Source organism: Dunckerocampus dactyliophorus, chromosome 19 (assembly GCF_027744805.1).
Source record: "Dunckerocampus dactyliophorus isolate RoL2022-P2 chromosome 19, RoL_Ddac_1.1, whole genome shotgun sequence".
Lineage (NCBI taxonomy): Eukaryota > Metazoa > Chordata > Actinopteri > Syngnathiformes > Syngnathidae > Dunckerocampus > Dunckerocampus dactyliophorus.
In genome coordinates this window covers 10,582,584-10,603,017 of record NC_072837.1, presented here as the reverse complement: position 1 = coordinate 10,603,017, position 20,434 = coordinate 10,582,584, and the positions used below count along the sequence as shown (strand labels likewise).

The 20,434-nt window shown below is 41.9% G+C and overlaps 4 protein-coding genes across 10 annotated transcripts in view; 1 reads left to right on the top strand and 3 right to left on the bottom strand.

The window, feature by feature from the left end:
* Positions 1-20,434, top strand: part of LOC129172032 (alpha-1,6-mannosyl-glycoprotein 2-beta-N-acetylglucosaminyltransferase-like) — a 54,170-nt gene that overhangs the window by 1,849 nt on the left and 31,887 nt on the right. For 4 of the 6 annotated variants that reach the window (XR_008566896.1, XR_008566893.1, XR_008566894.1 and 1 more), the window contains exons 3-4: positions 3,479-3,551; positions 18,885-18,935. The gene's annotated coding sequence lies outside the window, so the exon portion shown is untranslated. Of the gene's footprint in view, positions 1-3,478; positions 3,552-9,626; positions 9,724-18,884; positions 18,936-20,434 lie in introns of those variants that run through there. The other 2 variants (XR_008566897.1, XR_008566895.1) reach the window with 2 other exon arrangements.
* LOC129172029 (toll-like receptor 5) lies at positions 2,067-9,104 on the bottom strand. 2 transcript variants are annotated; one of them, XM_054761358.1, is made up of 4 exons: positions 8,899-9,104; positions 4,724-7,004; positions 4,155-4,243; positions 2,067-2,615 (listed from the first exon to the last, which is right to left on the bottom strand). In XM_054761358.1, the coding sequence occupies exons 1-4, from the start codon at positions 8,986-8,988 to the stop codon at positions 2,463-2,465; spliced, it is 2,613 nt and encodes an 870-aa protein (XP_054617333.1). In that variant the 5' UTR covers positions 8,989-9,104; the 3' UTR covers positions 2,067-2,462. The 2 variants fall into 2 exon arrangements, with proteins under 2 accessions (XP_054617333.1, XP_054617332.1); XM_054761357.1 differs by having other exon boundaries at positions 2,464-3,614.
* On the bottom strand, positions 9,945-12,761 carry LOC129172030 (thrombomodulin-like). Its single transcript, XM_054761359.1, has one exon. It carries the CDS (start codon positions 12,541-12,543, stop codon positions 10,819-10,821), a length of 1,725 nt encoding a protein of 574 aa, XP_054617334.1. The 5' UTR covers positions 12,544-12,761; the 3' UTR covers positions 9,945-10,818.
* Positions 13,117-17,020, bottom strand: LOC129172031 (thrombomodulin-like). The gene has a single exon (XM_054761360.1). The coding sequence runs from the start codon at positions 16,704-16,706 to the stop codon at positions 15,192-15,194; it is 1,515 nt and encodes a 504-aa protein (XP_054617335.1). The 5' UTR covers positions 16,707-17,020; the 3' UTR covers positions 13,117-15,191.

Below are 20,434 nucleotides of genomic sequence, written 5' to 3'. Positions count from 1 at the left end.
ATATATATAACATCAACAAAAATATATTACAATTCATACATTAAATTAAAAAGAAGAAACCTTTCATATTATGGCACTGTTTATATTATACAATTATTTAAAATATGTATTTAAAAATGTTAAATATATATTAAATATTTATTATATATGCAAATAATGTGTTTATAATTTAAGTATATATTTCATATTTTGTACTTAAAAATTATAAAATTATTTTTGATATATATTTTAAGTCATTGTATAATATAAACACCCTACGGAGAAAACTCATTGTTTAGAACCGCTGCTCCTTCGCATTGAGAGGAGCCAGATGAGGTGGCTTGGGCATCTGGTCAGGATGCCTCACGGACGCCTCCCTGGATAGGTGTCCAGGGCACGTCCGGCCGGTAGAAGGCCTCAAGGAAGACCCAGGACATGTCGGAGAGAATATGTCTCTCAACTGGCCTGGGAACGCCTCGCGATCTGCATGAAGGAGCTGGACGAAGTGGCCAGGGGGAGGGAAGTCTGGGCTTCCCTGCTTAGGCTGCTGCCTCCACGACCCGACCTCGGATAAGCGGTAGATGGATGGATGGCTATAATATAAACAAATAACTTAATGTAAATAATTTCTTCTTTTTAATTTAATGTATTATAATAATACTAAGGGCCGCACGGTGGAAAAAAAAAAAAAAGGCCAGATGTTGGCATTGTCTTATATTCTCTGATCAATGCAGCATGTCAGCAAAAGCAGGGTCAGTGTGCTTTAACGTCACGGCTCATAAAGCCCACAGGAAGCAGGCAGCTGAGGCAACGGGAAGCTTTCCTCTGCCCAGTAGCTTCCTGTTTTCACACACACTGACCCAAGTGACATCCTCTCAACTTCCAAACCAAACCTTTTTAGTCGCCGTTAGCGCTACAATGTCATGATGTAATAGTACATTTATATGTAATACGGTAAGTTGAGGCAGCCAAACTTAGTAATTAGTAGTAAAAAGATACCATACAGTTAAATAAACCTTTAAAAGAAATCTGTCTTCTGTTGCCACCTACTGGCCAAAACACACAATGGTTTGCTGCTTCCTTTTCCCACTCAAGCATATTTTTAGAATGCTGGGTACTTTTTGTGCTTTGTACCACGAATGCACTTTCATTTGAGGGGGAGGGAGGGGAAGAAAAAAGAAAACAAATCTTTAATTTACTTGACACCAAGAGAAACATTAATGAATTACTGTTTTTGTTACATGAAGTATGGTTCTTGCTATATTTACATTGTGTATTGAATTTCCAATTTTGATCCCTAATTTGATGAATGAAATTATTAAGTTTATTTATGCATCCATTTTCTATGCTGCTTATCCTCATCAGTCAATCACAGGGCACATACAGACAAACAACCATTCACACTCACATTCATACCTATGGACAATTTAGAGTCTCCAATTAACCTAACATGCATGTTTTTGGAATGTGGGAGGAAACCGGAGTACCCGGAGAAAACCCACGCATACACGGGGAGAACATGCAAACTCCACACTCAACGGAGGTCTTCCCGATCTCCTGACTGTGAGGCCAACATGCTAACCACTAGGCCACCGTGCGGCAAGTTTATTTATTAATAATAATATTAGCAATATTAATTATCCTCATTATTATTTATATCTTATAAGATAGTAATAATATAACAGATATATTTTCATTTATGATTTATTTACCGAATAATTTATTTATAAATATATAATATAATCAACATAAATCCATAAATATTTATTAATATATAAATAACATTTATATGTAAGTAATAAAACTGTATTGCTGTATTCATTATTAAAATTATTTAACAAATACTTAATTAATGATGATATTATTAAGATATCCAGTATTAGTATTTTATATATTTTTATAACAACATCTGTACCTTCGGGTCACTTTCACCCCACGTGACAAAATGGAACTGTTTTTTTTTTTTTTCATTTTTATACCTGCAACCTCAGCAAAGGAAGCACGTGACAGAAGAGAAGAGTTAGCTCCATGGAAGGAAGTGAAAGTATTTATTGGTTCCTTTGAATGTGCAAATAATGGAAAGAATGTAATTGATAACGTTGTGTATTTATTACAGCACGCTAAATATAGCATTAACCTTTCCTGGACACACAGTTTGCTCTTGATCATGAAAGCTAAAGGAAAGCATTCACATGCAAGGTGAACTAAATTTGACCAAGCCGTCAACAACATTTAACATCAGCAAATACTCCAAATAAGGACATGACATAACCCCATCTCAACAATGGCCAGTTCCCATTTGCAGCCTGTAGGGCTTTCTTTTTAAATTGAAATGATAATGCGCTTTAATGATAGTTTTGTCATTTAATTCAAGGGGAGAAATGAACATAGTAACATGTAATAAAAATAATTCTACAATTAAATAAAATAACATATTAAAACAACAACAACAATTAATAAAAATAACTTTAGTGATGATTATATTACAAGATTAAAAAAAGGACGCATGGTGGCCTCGTGCTTAGCGTGTTGGCCACAAAGTCAGGAGATTGGGAAGAACTGGGTTTGAATCTCTGTTGGGCATCTCTGTGTGGAGTTTGCGTGGGTTTTCTCCGGGTACTCGGGTTTCCGCCCACCTTCCAAAAACATGAATCATAGGTTAATTGGCGACTCTAAATTGTCCATAGGTATGAATGTGAGGATGAATGGTTGATTGTCTATATGTGCCCTGCGATTGACTGGCGACCAGTCGAGGGTGTACCCCGCCTCTTGCCCGAAGTCAGCTGGGATAGGCTCCAGCATACCCACGACCCTAGTGAGGATACGCAGCATAGAAGATGGATGGATGTAATTACAAAGATTTATAGAATTTTAAATATATATATATAATATACATAATATAGACATATCACTTTTAAATGATGGCAAATCATCTTTGTGTGGCAAGGCGTCCATATGTTTGGGTTGTATCGAGGCAGGTGAATCGATCCAAATTCTGTGTCTATAGATCGATATCTGTCAGTTCACCTTTGTTTATTTTTACAAATATGTGGGTTTGTTTTGTTATGTTGTTCATATTGTTGCGTTGTTTATATTGTTATGATCGTTATCGGCAACCGTGACCCTGTTTACTTTTGTAAATAATTTGTAGTATGGCCTGCCTCCAGCCAAAACTCTTGGGTTTTTAATCGTATAAGATAAAGTGAATATTGTGCGGTTTTGTTATATTGTAGTATTAAATTATATTTTCTTGTAGTGAAAAGCACTGAAACTTACAGACATCCAATGTGGTCCACAGAGGAAGAAAACCAGCTCAAATTATAGTCTATAAAGTCTACAAATGATTGACTTCTGTAATATTTTAACTCTACAAGTCTCACAGTCATTTCCCTGGGAGGACTTTTCCTTCTTCCTGGTTTCAGAGTTCACTAGCGTGCTTCAATGTTCTCAAGTTGAATGTCGTTCTGAGGCTGAACGTCTGCTATCTTCTTCACTGCAGTGTCTTTGAGGATTTGCGAAACAAGGTGCTCGTAAAACCACTCCAGGTCCTGAGGGTCCTCTGGCCAGATCAGGTACTCTCTCCTCTGGACGAACGCTCTGACTGCATTGTACTTCATCAACTGGTAGTGGGCCACCTTGATTGGATGACATCAGAATAATCATTAACGCTACATTTATTCAGAATTGGATTTTTTGGTATGGAACCTTTGGTTCGCCTTTAGTGGGCGGGAGTCATGGCTAGCGATACAGATCCTCTTCTGTCGTTAAAATCTCCGGTTTGGGAAAGCTTGGCCTTCCCAGGGAAATACGCAAACGGAAAAAGACGAGTGGATACGACATTTGTCAGTAGAGTTCTTGCCAAAGATAAAATATCATTTATATCGATATTATCGTGGGGCATTTCATTATTAATGAAATGTTTTTATTAGATACTGTATTACACTAAAAATTCTGAATAATTGTATGTAAAAAGTATCGGTATTGGCAAAACTGTCCCTGTATTTACTTGGATACCAACATTTCACCCACCCCTAATTTCTAAGTAGAATTCTGCATTTATTGTGCCGTATTCTTTCCAGTCTTTCTCCTCTAAAAGGCCAATATTTACCATATGATGGTCTAAGGCTAAAATGCACGCGGTACAAAACAACCACAAGACACGACAAGGAACTTACCTTCCCAACCACCAGCATAATCAGAACATTTTTGAGCTCGCTCAGCATGCGGCCCTGAGCCAAAGTGAATGCCTCCAAGCACCAGCCATCTGAAGAGGGGACAGGAAACATTTGGTATTTTTAGTAGAGTTTCTAAAAAATAACTCAAAACTAACTGGGGCATCATAGGTGATAGTACACCTGTTACAGACCTATGGCTGCAGAGTGCCACTTTTGCATTAGGGGCAAGTGGGGCACTGCTCCACCAAATTTGGCAGATGGCATTATGGCTTCTCCCTCGTGCATAGGAGGGAACTGCGAATATGGCAGAACCCGTTTATGTCGACACCCCAAAAACGAAACTAGCCATTGCTTGTACGTTTTTTTGGAACTTAGGCCAGAGAGACTGTATAAGGAAAATAGGCGATAGTAAAAGACTTTCAACCCACGGCAGTTTGTTGACATGGTTTTCCACCACTAGTGCATATTTTTATTTGCCCCTTTAGTACCTCTGTCTTTATGCCACCGCGCCACGGGCTTTTTTTTGGCACCTTGCAGGATATAGTGAAATTGCAATAAAAAAAAAATACCTTTGAGGAATTCCTTGGAGACAACGCACACAGTCTTCCTACTGCTCCAGATGGCATCTCTGATGTTGGAGAGGTGGTCCTCGCCAGGCAGGAAGTCTCTGGCCTCGAAACAACAGCGCAGGATGTTTTCTTCCGAAAACTTGTTGTCCAGCTTCTTTAGTAAAGCCGCCTCCACCCACCTGTAGTCAGTGTTGTTGAAGCAGAGGTAGGCATCGTACTGGACGTCCTCCAAAGGAGGCAGTGTTTTGGGACCTTCAAGAACCCTACCGACAACTTTTTTGTAGATAATGTAGATGCGCCCACGGAGACGGGCGTAGGCAATTCCACACTGGATGACAATGAGGACAAGGAGGGCAGAGACGATGAACAGCGCAAACTTTAGCTCTTGGACAGCCAACTCATCATCTACCTCACATGGCTCAACAATCTGGGAGTAGTTCAGCAGCGGAAGATCGTAGTGAACAGCCGGAAACTCGCATCGGTACTCCTCGATCGGACTAAAGAAGGTTACATTTGTCACATCCATCCACTTCAAGAAACCCTCAAGATTACAGTCACAGTAAAAACGATTTTCCATTAGGCTGAGCAAGAGAAGGGACTCAAAGGTTCGAGGATCCGGGTAGGCCAAGAAGTTATTGGAAAGGTCAAGTTTTTTAAGGCTGTTGGGAAAAACATCGGGCTGAAGATAGGTCAAGGCATTAGATGAGAGGTCAATCTCTATGATAGAGCTGAGACCGTCGAAAATGCCTTTTGGGAGACTCACGAGAGAGTTGAAGCTTAAATTTAGACCAACAAGATTGTTCAGATGATTAAACACATCAAGGCATGTCCCCTGAGCCCAAACCAACTGCAAGGAACTATCATGAAGATCCAGCACTTGTAGGCTATGATTAAGAGGCACTGATACATTTTGACCGAGTGTACACCACTTGATGAAATTACCACCAAAGAAGAAATTCTGAAGATGCTTGAAAGCGGTTAACATGCGATAAACCTCCTCCAGGTTTGTTAATCTGTTGTTTGTCACATCCACGTGGATAGAGTTGATGCCTAGTTTATCTATATTGTAAAGATCTACCAACCGATTGTCACCCAGAAGGAGAAATTCCAGGTTTGGTAATACTGCAGGAAAACCTAAATTCCGCAGGGAATTTCCTGTCAGATATAACGCTCTTAATTTGAGAAGACCTTCAAAAACGTAATCTCCCAAAACACCGATGTTATTAAAAGACAAGTCCAAAACCCGAAGTTCAGTCAGACTGCTAAATGTGTGAGAATATAATTCTCCAAGAATGTTGAATGACAAGTTTACCATTCTTACATTCCCCTGCAGACCACTGAAGGCGTTGTCGTTAATTTGATTGATTTTGTTTTGCGACACGTCAATAATTATTGCATTGGTCAGAGGACTAAAAACAGCCCTCTGTAAGGCAAATATTCGATTGTTAGACAAATCGAAAATGCTTATTGTACTGTTTGCCAGACCTTCAAATGTGTGCCTGTCTGGATCTGGTAGGTTGTCATGTGAGAAACCTTTCCCCAAGTATCCGGAGAATATGAGGTGAGAAATGGGAGTCCCCTGTATTGCTTTGAAGAACAGTTTAGTTGTTTTCACATTGAACCCACTGGTAGATAAGTCAAGGACATTGAAGGCCATTCCTCGAAAAGGGTTTCCGCATTTTTCCCAATCAAAATTGATATCGGCCATTTTGTACAAGTGATTAGAGTTTAAGTTGAAATGTGTGAAGTACTTCCCCCTGAAACCAACTAGATCCTCTTCACATAGTTGTTCAATCTTGTTCAACATGAGGTCCACCTGTGTCAGCTTTAACAGTTTGAAAAAGAAAAATCCAGGTTTGAGTCTTTGTATATTGTTTCCAAAAAGATCAAGCAATTCTAAAGACAAGAGTGGTTCGAAATAGTTGTCCGCCATTATGGAGTCAGACAAGCCACAATGGTCAATGAAGAGGTGTTTTAAATTGACCAGCCCTACAAATGCACGCAGCTCCAGCTGAAGGTCAAGATTGCTACCCAGAACCAAGCGAACCAACTTAGTCTGCCGTAGAAAGGTGTTGTTCCGAATGACGAGCGGCACAAACTGCTTCCCGAGATCTATTTCCAGCAGCTGCTCCAGATTTTCGAATGACGTGCTGTTAATCTCACTGATGTTGTTCCTCTCCAAGTAGAGGTAGGTGATGTTTGGAGGCAGAGCGGGAACCCACCGGTGATTCTGTCTGTGACAAGCAGCTACATGGCCATATATTTTACAAGACGTGAGAACCTGTCGATGAGAAACAAACTTCACTATATATACAGTGGAACCATTTATGTCTGCGCCGTTCTAACTGGCTGACTGACGTTGACATAACCAAACACTAGTAGACAATGTTGTTATTGTTGCGTTTTGTTCTCACAGTACATCACCAAGAAAAACCTACACAGGCCTACGCAGGTTAGTTTATGTACCTTCTGCCATCTAGTGGAATAGCATTTGATTGTTCTTCCTGTCACTATATCTCGCCGGCATCGATAGATGAAGAACAATACATTATTTGTAGTAAACAAATCATAATTTTTGGACCAACTACTTAAAATTGGATAACTTCCTGCTGCACACGCATGATCTCTCACAACACACTAATGTATGGCGGCACAGTGGTTGGGAATCACTGCTCCACTATCTCTCTGTCTGTCCCCTACTTGAAAAAGCATTTCAACGGTTACAGACATTTGAGCCTTGATGGAAGTCTCTGCGCTGTGACAACTCTATTGTAGATTTCTGGAAGTATACTTCCGAGTCTGTACAATCCAAAGGTTTACTTCATTCTCTATATCCCAGCTATTTGTTAATTGTGGATGAACAAGTCACTTTTTTAGCTGTTTAATGTTATTCCGCTCCAACGAACAACCCACACAGGATTGATGGGTTTTTATGAGCCACTCTCTAAAATTATGGGTACTCCATTCTCTAAAGTGACCCATCAAAGAGTGCATGCACAGGAACTCACACGTATGCAGCAAGTTCAGCAGCTGAGCTGTAGATAGATATGATTTTCGAGCGGCCATGAGTCAGAGACACTCGAGTCTTCGGCCACCACACGATTCAGTGATACTTGAGTCTTCATTGATCACCCATGAGTCAGTGAAACTCAAGTCTTCATCAAGCACCCGCCAGACAGTGAAGTGTGAGTCTTCGTCAAGCACTTGTGAGTCAGTGAAACTCAAGTTCACTGACTTAAGTCAATGAAACTCGAGTTTTCTTCAAGCACCCGTGAGTCTGAAATTCAAGTCTTTGTTGAGTGGCCGTGAGTCAGTGAAAACTCACGACTTTGTCGAGGCCCCGTGAGTCAGTGAAACTTGAGTTGTCATTGAGTACAACCCACACACGACTGATGGGAAACTTGATTCCTTTTACTAACTTGAGCCACTTTCTGAAATGGATCGAAAAGTCACCTGTCAAAGAGTGCATGCAAAGAAACTCACACATGCGCAACACGTTCAGCAGCTGAGCTGTAAATGATTGTCGAGCATCCATGAGTGAAACTTTTTTCGAGCCCTTGTGAGTCAGTGAAACTCAAGTCTCAGTCGAGCGCCTGTGAGTCAATTAACCTTGAGTCCTCGCTGAGTACATGTGAGTCATTGAAACTCAAGTCTTTGTCAGGCAACCATGAGTCAGTGAAATTGGGGTCTTTGTGAGACGAGAGGTGATTTGAGGCAAGGACCAGACCTGCTTTTTCTACAGTTTTAATATATTTATACAAATGCAGTCCGAGTTGCACAATTGACGCAATGGTTACCTGGTTTCCTTTTTTAATTTAGTTAGCGCTAGCAGGAGTGAGTAGGTGAACAAGGACGAGCACCCATTTCCCAGTTCAGGAAAAAAAAAATTCTCGCACATCTCTACTACACAAGCATGAGCATCTTCTCCAGAACCACAAGCACTCACAGGACTCTTCATTAGTTACACCCTCACACTTTAATGATGGATTATGAATGAGGATAAATAAATACTGAGCACAACACAGTTTAGCAAAAAGACGCAAAACGAATCATTATTTTCTAAATTATTTCATTTGAGGTCCAGCTCTTATAATGTTATCCACTAATTACCCTCTGGTGTTGTGATATATTCACATGAATGTAAAAACATAATGAATTAATTAACACTAACCTACCTGAACATACATGCCCATGGAAGCCAGTTGAAGAGCCAGGGTCCACATGCTGCTCTTCCTGCAATTGAACATCCTGTCGGGTGCCCACATGGACGATAAAAGCTGATGCTGTCGCAGTTGCTGTGTTAATGCAACTACAAGCACAGTACATGAACAGGGCACATACGAGAGGAGGAAATTGTGTAAGACTGTTTGCTTTACGCAGGTTCATGGTTCACTGGAGCACCTAACAATGACTTCCCCACTCAAGCTTCATTCAGTTATGTTTGAGCTTTTAGTTGATAACTAACAAAGTATAATAATTACAGTAATAATCGCTATTGTTCCAGATGGCTAATGGCTTTTTAGATCAACATTGTATAGTTCATTGCACCTCTTATCACATTTAATTTGACACTCTGGTGAGAAAAAAAAAGATTGTTATTACTGCAACATAAATATAAACATAAACATAAACGCACTATTCAAGTGCAGTGGAGCCCCGCACATTAACGGCTCAGCACATCTCATGAACCCTAATTCGGTAATAATTTATAAATAATACAATGACAGGTCAAATGTACACCGTACATGTACTCTAAGAAAGCCCACCATTGTTACATGTTTATTCCTTAGGTGTTGATATTTCACAATGTTTTGAGATTTCGCACTTTTTGTTTCACAGCAAAAGTGAAACTTATGTATAACTTCTCCAGCGGGACTCCGACTCCCATCTGTTCATGCGTCATCTGACTTTATCGTGCATTGGTGGTGAGTAGCTATGCATTCAGCGCCCTATCAAGTAATATCTGGAGCAACCTTCAGGGATTTTCTCAGCACACGAGTGTGAGTCAAACGGCGCCACTCTGACAAAACACACATTTTGCAATGTTCTACTACACGCATCAACACGCTCCCACTTCACAACGACTCAGTGCAAACACGAGCCTTTGACGGTTAATTTAATTAATGTATATACTAATATTTTAAATGCAACGTTAATTAATTTTGATATATTATTATGTTTATTTTGTTTTAATATTTACTTGAATATTGGCAAACAATTTAAGTCACTATAGTTATTTATTAAATGAATTACTATTAGGCTATAATATTAATTTGCATACTGATATGAATTAGTATTAATATTACTATCAATTCATTCATATAATTATTGAATCATATTCATTTTTCTTTAGTAGTATTAGGAATAGTATTTGTATTGATCCGTAATTTTTGCTTCTAAAACGTCAACTTACATTTCAGTTGCAGTATACTTTCCTTCCACTTGGTGGCACAATGGGCCTTAAAGAGAAAACTAAATGTTTTGCTTGTATAATTTGTTGGCGTTTCAAACTTTCCTGTGTTGATCATTCATATTGATATTAACATGAATCATTTTTATGAAATGTTGGTATTCATATTTAGGTGTGTATTGATATACAATTCTAATTATTAATCAAATGCATTACTTATAGGATGTAAGCAATATAAATATGTACAGTATATTAATATTAACATTAAGCTTTTAACTGATATGTTTAATCAAATGTCAAAGTTCATTTTATTATTGATATAAGTTAATTGAAATTATAATTATTATCAATTAAATTATTACTCTTTTCATATGGTTAATGAATCTTAATATTACATGAAGTAGCATCACTATTAGTATTAATAAATAAACATTACTATTGAATAATACTCATTCGTAAACTTTAGTATTGGAAATACTTTTACTGATCTATCACTTTTGTCAACTTAAAACATTTCAGTTGCAACACACCTTTTCAACACTGGGTGGCAGAAAAAGAACCAAACATGTTTTTCATGTATAATTGATTAGTGTTACAAACTTTCCGTGGTCATCGTTTTGTTACATTGTCTGCTGCAGGACATGTTTGCCTCATCAGAACTTCATCTAGGTCGTCTTCATTTGCATCAAGCATCAACCTCCATCCCGCGTAGACTGTGCGCCTCCCCTCCTCCTTCTGAGGCTTTCAACGTGGCCTCTCTCTCCGCCTTCCCTCTTTTGTTGAGGAGGTGCTGAACCAAGAAGACCACCGCCACCACCGCAAACACGCAGCACACGATGATGCCCACCAGGCCTCCTACTGTCACCGCTGAGGGCTGCCTGGTTGGACCCTCATTGGGGGCCACAGTGGGTGTGCTTGGGCTTGTCAAAGCCTCCCCTGAGCCCTCCCATTCTTCATCCTCATCCTCGCTTTTGCGTTTGCAGAAGACCTCATTCACCAGGGTGAAACCTTTACTACAGGAGCACTTAAAGCTGCCGTAGGTGTTCTTGCAGTGATGCTCACAGTAAGCGAAAGTGCACTCGTCCATGTCTATGCACACGGTGCCGCCCACCCGCTCCTCTGCGATGTAACCGTCCGGACAGAAACACTGGTACTGGTCGTTTGGGTCACACTCTGCTTTGCACTCCTCCTTGCCACAATGCAGCTTACACTTGTCTGCCGAGTGTGCGTCCGCTATGTAACCTTCATAACATGAGCATCTGTAGCTTCCCGGGGTGTTGTGACACATGTGCTCGCAAGGGGCGGACGCGCACTCGTCCTGGTCCGCGCACACGCCGCCGGTCAGCTTGAAGCCATCCGCGCAGACGCACCTGAAGCCGCCCGCGGTGTTCACGCACCGAAAGTTCTCCCCGGGACACAGGCGCTCGTCCGAGCAGTCGTTGAAGTCCACGCACGACCGTCCGTCCGGTGCCAGTTTGAATCCGTGCGTGCACATGCACGAGTAGGCGCCGTGGGGGTCCTCCAAGCAGGCGTGCTCGCACCCTAAACGCGTGCATGGGCCATCCGGGTCCGTCTCGCAAGTGATTTTGTTGACGGGGTGGATGGAGAGTCCGGGTGGGCAGTAGCAGGAAGGCTGGTGGTCCGGACCTACGATGCACTTGTGCTGGCAGCCTCCCTGCAAGACCTCGCAGCTCCAGGGAGCCTGCTGCCACTTCTGGGAGAAGCAGATGTACTTGAGCTCGCTCGGCATCCGGGTGGCGGTGCTTCCGGGGGGCAGGGAAAGCAGACCCTCCTCCCCAAACCCCAGTGGGTTGGTGTAGATGACAGACTCCCCCGCCACCTCCTCCTCCTCCAGCCTTGTGCATGCGTAGTTGAAGCTGTACTCGCACAGAAAGCCTCTCACCAGAGCGTCACAGCGCTTCTGCGTCCATCGGAACACATCCTCCGCGGATACTGTGATGCATCGCGGAGAGGAGCAGCTGCGGTCAAAAGTTTCAGCCCAGTTGCTAAAAATACTTTCACCGTCTTGCGTCACCCACTCGTAGCCTTTAAGGGCAAATGTTGCATCCGGGCACCCAGTGGGGCGGTGTAGACCGATCCAGAATTGACCCGAAGCGTTCCCCAAAAGCGTAACGAGTCTATCATGTGACTCATGCGAGCGCACAGTCATTAAGTGGCCGTTTTGTTCTTTGCATTGATTCTGCGCGCTCGTAAAGTCGCCGGTGTGTCTGTGCACGACGTAACACTGCTTCCCAAAGCAGGACCCGCCACTCGGCTCCGTCCCACCGAGTCTCCCCGCCAGGACAAGCAGCACAGCCACAAGCAGTCCCGGAACATCCTCCATGTTCAAGTGGTCGTGCGTCCCTGCAGCCAATAAGCCGGTTTGATGGACAAAGTGTTTGTCGCGCATTTATAATCTTCTGATTCCATGCTGGCGGCCCAGTAAGGAAGGAAGTGGCTCTTAAACAGCCTTCTGCTCCTCCAAACACCAGTTTTCTTCTCCAAGGAGAACAGCAGCCTCCGACTGTGGGACGTTATTCCGCACGAATGCACACTAGCCACGCCTACACAATGAAATAGCCCTTCCCAAGGAGTGGACTACAAAAAGGCATTTGCGTGCTAGGGGTTGGGGATATTAAAATTACTACTGCTACTACTAATAGTAATAATAATAATAATAATAATACGATATTATTTATTATAATAATTTTAAAAATAATATAATAGTGATATTATTTTTAATGATGATGATTATTTTTTATTCTTGTTACTAATCAGAATAGTTCTTTTAAAATAATATCTGAATTATTATAATGATATGCTTTAAAATGCTTTATTTTCTTTAAAAAATAAGTAATATTATTACTTATTATTACTAGTAATAATACCTAAAATTAATAGCATTATCTGTATTATTAATCATTATTATTAATACCATCACTTCATTAAAAAAAACTATTATAATTATTAATAGCAGTCATTGGAGTTGGGTTCCATCTATTCATCTTCTATGCCGTTTATCCTTCACTTGTGTCGCGGGTATGCTGGAGCCTATCCCAGCTAACATTGGGTGAGGGGCGGGGTACACACTGGACTGGTCGCCAGCCAATCGCATACCCTTCACACTCACATTCATACCTATGGACAAGTTAGAGTCACCAATTAACCTAACATCCATGTTTTTGGAATGTGGGAGGACACCGGAGTACCCGGAGAAAACCCACGCACGCACGGGGAGAACATGCAAACTCCACACAGAGATACCCAACGGGGAGATTCAAACCCAGATCTTCCTGATCTCCTGGCTGTGTGGCCAACATGCTAACCACCAGGCCACCATGCGGCCCTCCTTCCACATGCCCGTGTGTCTCAGAGACGCTTAAGACAATTGCTCATCTTTAAGAGGAAAAAAAAATCAATCAGCAGTGGCACATTAATTCAACATTTAATGTTCATTTTTAGTAATCGTAACAGTAATAGTGGGCGTCATTGTTCGTAAGCAAATGAGCTCATGTAGCAGCACACAGTGGTTTTACATTCAAAGTCTTTCCTACAGTTATGTTCTGAATAAATGCAGATACCACCTTCAATATAAATACAGTATATCAACCAAATAATACAACATTTGACACTCACTGGCCATGACAAATGATTAACCTGCACAATTTACATCCAATACAAGAGCTGTCTATCTAGATAACTTGGGTCTGATTTGGTTTTACCTCATAAATATGCTTGTATTGTAGTTTGCGGTGGTGTACAACTGCATGAAGTGATGAGTATATGCTTTTACTGTTAACACGGAATTAACACAGTATATCTGACTGGACGCAATACAGACCCAGGTATATTTGTATTGCTTTAAAGGCAAAAAGGTGATGATTTTGCATGAATGCTTGCTATAATTCAGCTTCAAACATTATACATTCCTTTCCTTTTATAAGAGAAATGTTTCAGAAGTATACATTTGTCCAGTGTGTCACAAACAATTGGCCATACTTATAACAACTTGAAACCATGTATTATACAATTTGTGCATGAAAATACAATGAATTGTGTATAGGACGTGTTCTGTATGTATGTCCAGGTTGCGTGTGTGTTTTTTGACATGCATGGAGATACAGCCACGACAACTTGACCGAAATAAGAATTCCTCAGCCTCGACTTCATTTAGTGTCATTTTACTTTGATAAGGCTTCATTTTTTAAGTACCATAACTATTAGGCCTTTTTTGGATTATAACAGAAATATATATTGTAGGTTAAAATATATTTTTGATAGCCTTCATCACGAGCAGGGTTAGGTTATATAGGGGTTCGAGGTGGTTATGGTTAGGGTTGGTTCATGAGGTTAGGGTTTGGGAAGGAGTGTCCATAGTGCGGCAAATTCTGCGCATAGAATTAAACAAAAACAACAGCAAAAGTTGAGAAAAAAAATACAATGCAAAAAGAAAACACAGAAATGGTAATGCGATTATTACTATTACTAATAATACACTTTGTCACCTATAACACAAAGTTTACGTTTTACGTCAGTTACGTCAGGCCCGTCAACAACATTTTTTTAAAAATATGGCTCAAAATCCTGGAAATGTTTGGACACCCCATGGTTAGGGGAAGGGATGTGGAAAGGTCAAGTGTATGGTTTGTAGTCATGGTTTAGGATAAGTTTTGCTTCAATGGGGATTAGGGTTTAGGGGCTATAGTTAGACATTAGGGTTTGCCTAAAAGGTTTAGGATTAGAGTTGAGGGGTTTAGGGTTAGTGTTTGCTTTATAGGTTAGGATTAGCTTTTAAGGGCTCAGGGTTAGGGTTTGCCTTATACTATCATCGTTATAAGGCAAATGCAAAAGACAAACGCATGACACAAACGTCAACAAAAACATTTCCTTCCAAACAATACGAATATTTGAATTCTAAGTGCATCTGTGGCTGCTTATGTGAGTTCCAGCAGAGTAAAGAGGACATCTCTTACGTGAATTGCTGTTGTCGAGGACAGAAATTTGTGTACGGTGACAGGAGAAGCTGCACTCCATCGTCCTGTTCCACCAGCGCTGTGGTTAAAATCTTTGCGAGTCACTTTTCGACTCTTTATCAAAAGACAACCTCTTGTACGTCTCCGTGGTGACTTGCTGCAGGTAGAAAATATCCATATCGGACCCTTTGATGGATGAAAGGTCAAGACTCCCGCAGCGTTTGGACATGTTCCTGACCAGGAAGTAGAGCAGGACCAGGCACAGCAACACGAACACGCTGATGCCCAGAACACTGCCTGTCTTTATGTACGACGGCACGGTTGCGGGACGTGACCCGGCCGGCGTGGGGTGCGGCTCGGTCGCCTCCCATCCGTCGTCAATGTCCTCATCGGGGTGAACACACATGTACCCATCAAATAATGTATACCCCTCATTGCATGAACACTCGAACGCCCCAAAGAGGTTAGTGCACGTGTGCTCACACTGACTTTCAATCTCACACTCGTTGATGTCTGTGCAATAGGGAGTGTTGTTGTGGAGGTCTTGAATGTAGCCTTCGGGGCAGAAACACTGATGCATGTCCTGCTTGCCCACATCCGGGTTGGTGACACAGTAAGCCCGACATTCCGCATGGTCACAGTGCATCTCACACCGAGTGGGGTCACGTGCTGACACCCTAAACCCCTTATGGCACCCACACGCATACACCCCGTTGTATTTGTCACACAACATGTGCTCGCACTTCTCACAGATCCTCACATCCACGCACACCCCCTCCTCTTCCACGAAACCGTCTTTGCACACGCACTCGAATTTACCGCGTGTGTTAACGCACTCCTCGCCCTCCTCGGTGCACTGGTCTTGGAGCGCGCACTCATCCACATCCACGCAGCCCCTCCCATCCCGGGCCGGCTCGTAACCTGCCTGGCACGTCACCGTGTGGTTGCCCCCCTCCTGCGGTGACTCGGTACAGGTGATGCGGTTGGCGTGGAGATGCTGTCCCGGCGGACACGCGCAGCCGGATATTGCGTCGCAGGCGTGCTCGCAGCCGCCTTTCAGCACCTCACATTTCCACGGAGCTTGCAGCCAACTTTGGGCGAAGCACAAAAACTTCATGTCTGGGTGGATGGCGCCAGTTTTCCCCGCCACTGCTATGGTTCCTTGCGGGAATGTGTGATTTAGCTCAATGCCCATCGGCGCGGTGTAGCGCACCTCGGCGTCCTTTTCTGTGGAGACGGCGCTGCAAGGTTCCTTGATGTAATACTGGCAAATATATCCGCTTAGTTTCTGGTCGCATGGCATGATTTGGAAATTCGCGCTTCTTCCCGTCCGCACGGAGAATGCCGTGCAGCTTGGCGGATTTAACGGAGCCACCCAAAAATCCCCGCTGATGCCACTCGTTATGTACCGCTGATTCTCCAGAGTGAGGGACGACGGCAAATATCCATTGGCGTTTTGGCAGCTTTCCCGCGCTACTTGGAAGTCGTTGGAGTCCAGAACCAGTGCAAAACACTGATTACCGACGCAGCGTCCCCGCTGAGAGTGCACACTTTCCAGCAGCCCGCAGAGGGAAAGCGCGCACATGAAAACGGCTATCATGATGGCGAGGATGAGGAGGATGCCAGGCTGGGATCGACGATACGGAGCTGCAGCAGAGACTGGAAGCTCCACATAGCGTCCATTTATAAAAACTAGGAGCTCGTGTTGGATCAGCACAGGAAGGAAGTTCAGTTCTGGTGGCTCTGCTTGCTCAACCCCCCAGCTCTGTTCTGAAGCTTATCAGACACAGGCTCATTAAAACACACACACACACACACACACAGACCATTCCCAAGAACGATGATGAAGATATGCCAATAGAAATAATGACACTAGAGCCAGGGTGTCCAAGGGCGTTTTGCCCTGTTTTGTGAGATCTGTCGCAAAACTGTTTACACTAAGAGCATTGTATGTCTGTGTTCAGAGCGGATGTTTGCGTTGAAACTTCAAATTAAAAGTAGCACATTCGTTGAATTTCTGATTTCTGACTGTTTACTTGTAGGACAAGCAGTGCACACAAGTGAAAGATAGATAGACCTTAAGCCGTGTTGATTCCTACGTGGACATTTATTGGTCTTATTTTGTACTTTTTTACACATTCTGTAGTTATTTTCCACTGAACAATGACGCAATCGTCTAATCTGCGTAACAGACCATGATGCAGCGTCCATCATTTTTTTGGATGCTATAACAAAAAGTGAGTCAAACGATGAAAAGTCACAAGCAAGACGGAGCCACTTGTGTGTGCTTTTAGAGGAACAGCAGGATCGCTGCTGGTTGAGAAGAGCGATGTGTGCTTTCATGTCAGGGGCTATCTACACGGAAATGTTTTCAGGTCAAAACGGCAAAGCATTGTATCGTTTCAGCCTCTCATCTACATCTACGACCTGAAACGGTATTTTAGACAACGGCTTCTAGAATGGGGAAAATCTGAAAACGCCAGCTGACACAAAAACGCTGATGTCACCGACCTACCGCCACACTGTCGTCGTCACGTGACCAGAAGTGAGCTTTGATGACAAGCCAACATAATATCTAAATAGAACACATAGGCAAATCTATTTGTGGCGGTTCAAACATCTTTGAGACTAGTTATGCAGGCTTTTATCCTTTCTTATATCCTCTTTTAAGTCTTTGTCTTTAATATCATAAAAGAGTGTCACCCTGAGTATTTTGTAATATTAAAAGAGTACGCACTGTTCAAGAAAATTCCTTTTTAGGTTGTTTCGGTACACTTGAAAGAAGAAGTGCGGTCTTGCATCCCCGAGGTAACTAGGGTTGAAACCAATGAATGTATGGGAAATGCTACAACTGCAAGCACAAGATGTACTTCAGTGTCACTAACCTCGTTTGCATCGTTTAATGCTGTTAATTGGTTCCAGACCCGACCCTGACAACTGGTTTATAACATTATTAGAGCTCTCTAGACATGAACATAAATAAATAAGGCATACTAACGTGTGCTGCTGTAAATGTGTTCCAGTGCTCGGGGAGCTGAGGACGTGGGTCACTTCCTGGGTTCACAGTTGAGTTTTAGCTTGGCGTGGTTTATGGCCGCAACAGTAGCTCGTGTTAGAGATGATTGTGCCTGTTGTGAGAGTACTTCAGTGTAACTAACCTTGTTTGCATCGTTTAATGCTGTTAATTGGTTCCAGACACGACCCTGATAACCAGTTTATAACATTATTAGAACTCTCTGGACATGAAGTAACACCTCTATAGGCACCTTTACACTCATATTGTCCAATAATATAGCTTGTGTTAGAGATGATTGTGCCTGTTTTGAGATCATTCAAACCTGCAACAGAAGCCTATTGTTATTGTGATCAAGTCTGGTGCTCGTGTGTCTCACTGAGCACACCTAGTGACCAGTGTAGAATACTACATAGCATCACGTCTGTGAATGTGTCTTCTTAATATTTGTGTTTTATTTCATTTAGTCATGCTTGAAAATGATACATTTAGGCAAAAGGAAACGACTGACGATAGGTCGTATTCACCCACCAAACGCAGGGTGTATGAATATATTTTTGAAAAAGCTTGATAGATTGAAGCGTATTCTGCCGTAGCTCCCATTGAATATTGCGTGAATGTGTTTTTTACATAAATAGCACATTTACGGTAAGGACGGTGCACTTACATCCTGAAGTAACAATCATAACCAGGGAAGTAGAGAGTCATTTTTGCTGGATTGTCGGTCTAAATGTGTCATTGTTGGGTTTTTCTGTGTCTTCTCAGTGAAGGTTGGAGAAGGAAGCCTTCCTCAAGTGACTGGACCTGGAAGAGGAAGTAAGAAAAATACAATGGACTCACTTCCTACATGCAGAAGGTTATAGAAAGACAATGTGACGAGAACTAAATAATGCAGTGTATGTGTTTTGTATGCAGTCATTCTCCATACAAGGGCATTACTTCAGTGTGATCAAACCCTCAGTGAAAGGTAATAAGTCTCACATGGGAGGAATCATCCAAGTCTAATTGAATAAGATGGGTTACCTGAAAAATATTTGGAACGTGACTGTGATTCTGAAGAAGCACCCACCCTAAGAGACTCAATGCTATTTTAATGCCGCCCCGTCGTAAAAAGTGGGTGTGGTGGGATGCAATAGGGTGGAGGGGATATGACCCCGCTGTGCAGGGAAGAGAATTCTTTGTTCACACAGTGCAAACAAAATAACCGCTTCAATGTTTGTATTTGAGTCCTGACTGTTGGATGGAGCGTTGCCGAGCAGCCCAGTGGCTCTGTCTAATCTAAACTGGAAACCAGCCTGGCAACACAAACCCAGGCCCAGTTGGTCTCGGTAAATATTTTGACCGATATCTATCGTGAATGCCCACTCTGAGCTTAGCCAGTTACAGGCGTACCCAAAGTTGGTATCACCCACACCAAATGTTATCACTTTATTGTGTTTCTACAGTGATTCAGGTTGTCACTGTGTTGCGTTAGCTGTTTCCACAGCAACGCTTTCAACAGAAAGTGGTAAAATTGTGAGTTTTGAGATGTATGAAATTTAAATACAGCATATTTAATGCTTGAGTTATGATTTGGTATCACTCAAAATTACTTCTGTACATTCATGTTTGTGTAATTACGTCTCTCTCTGTTAAAACGAGTCATGGGCAATACTGCAAATTTTGGTAACGATCCGATACCAAGTAAATACGGGCCAGTATTGATGATACTTTTTACTTGAAATTTGTCACGATCATTGAATGATTTTGTGATTTTTTACGTTATAATAATTTGTAATTAATTCTAAAATAAAATACAACTAATATACCGTATTTTCCGGACTATAAGTCGCTCCGTAGTATAAAGTTGCACCAGCCAAAAATGCACAATGAAGAAGGAATATATATATATATATATATATATATATATATATATATAAACATATATAAGTCATACTGGACTATAAGTCACATTTTCTGGGGGAAATTTATTTGATAAAATCAGTAATAACAATAAAATGGAGAACCACAGGCTAAATAGGTGGTATGTTAACGTAACATTAACAGTTATTCAGATAACTAAAGCCTAAACAACATAACAAATATACTAGTTTTCTTTTTGGGGGCATTTGTGTTTCGTCTTTCTCGGTTGTCTTTGCAAGTTGATGTTTACTGTGTGAATTTTCAGTGATACAAGAGCGATAGGAGTAGCAGATACTGGCACACAAGCCTAGAGGGCCCTCTCGTGGCTGTCAATGTGGAACAAAAAAAAGTCACTCTGGAGTAGGGGTCACCAACGTGGTGCCCGCGGGCACATGAGGTGCCCGCAAGCCTGC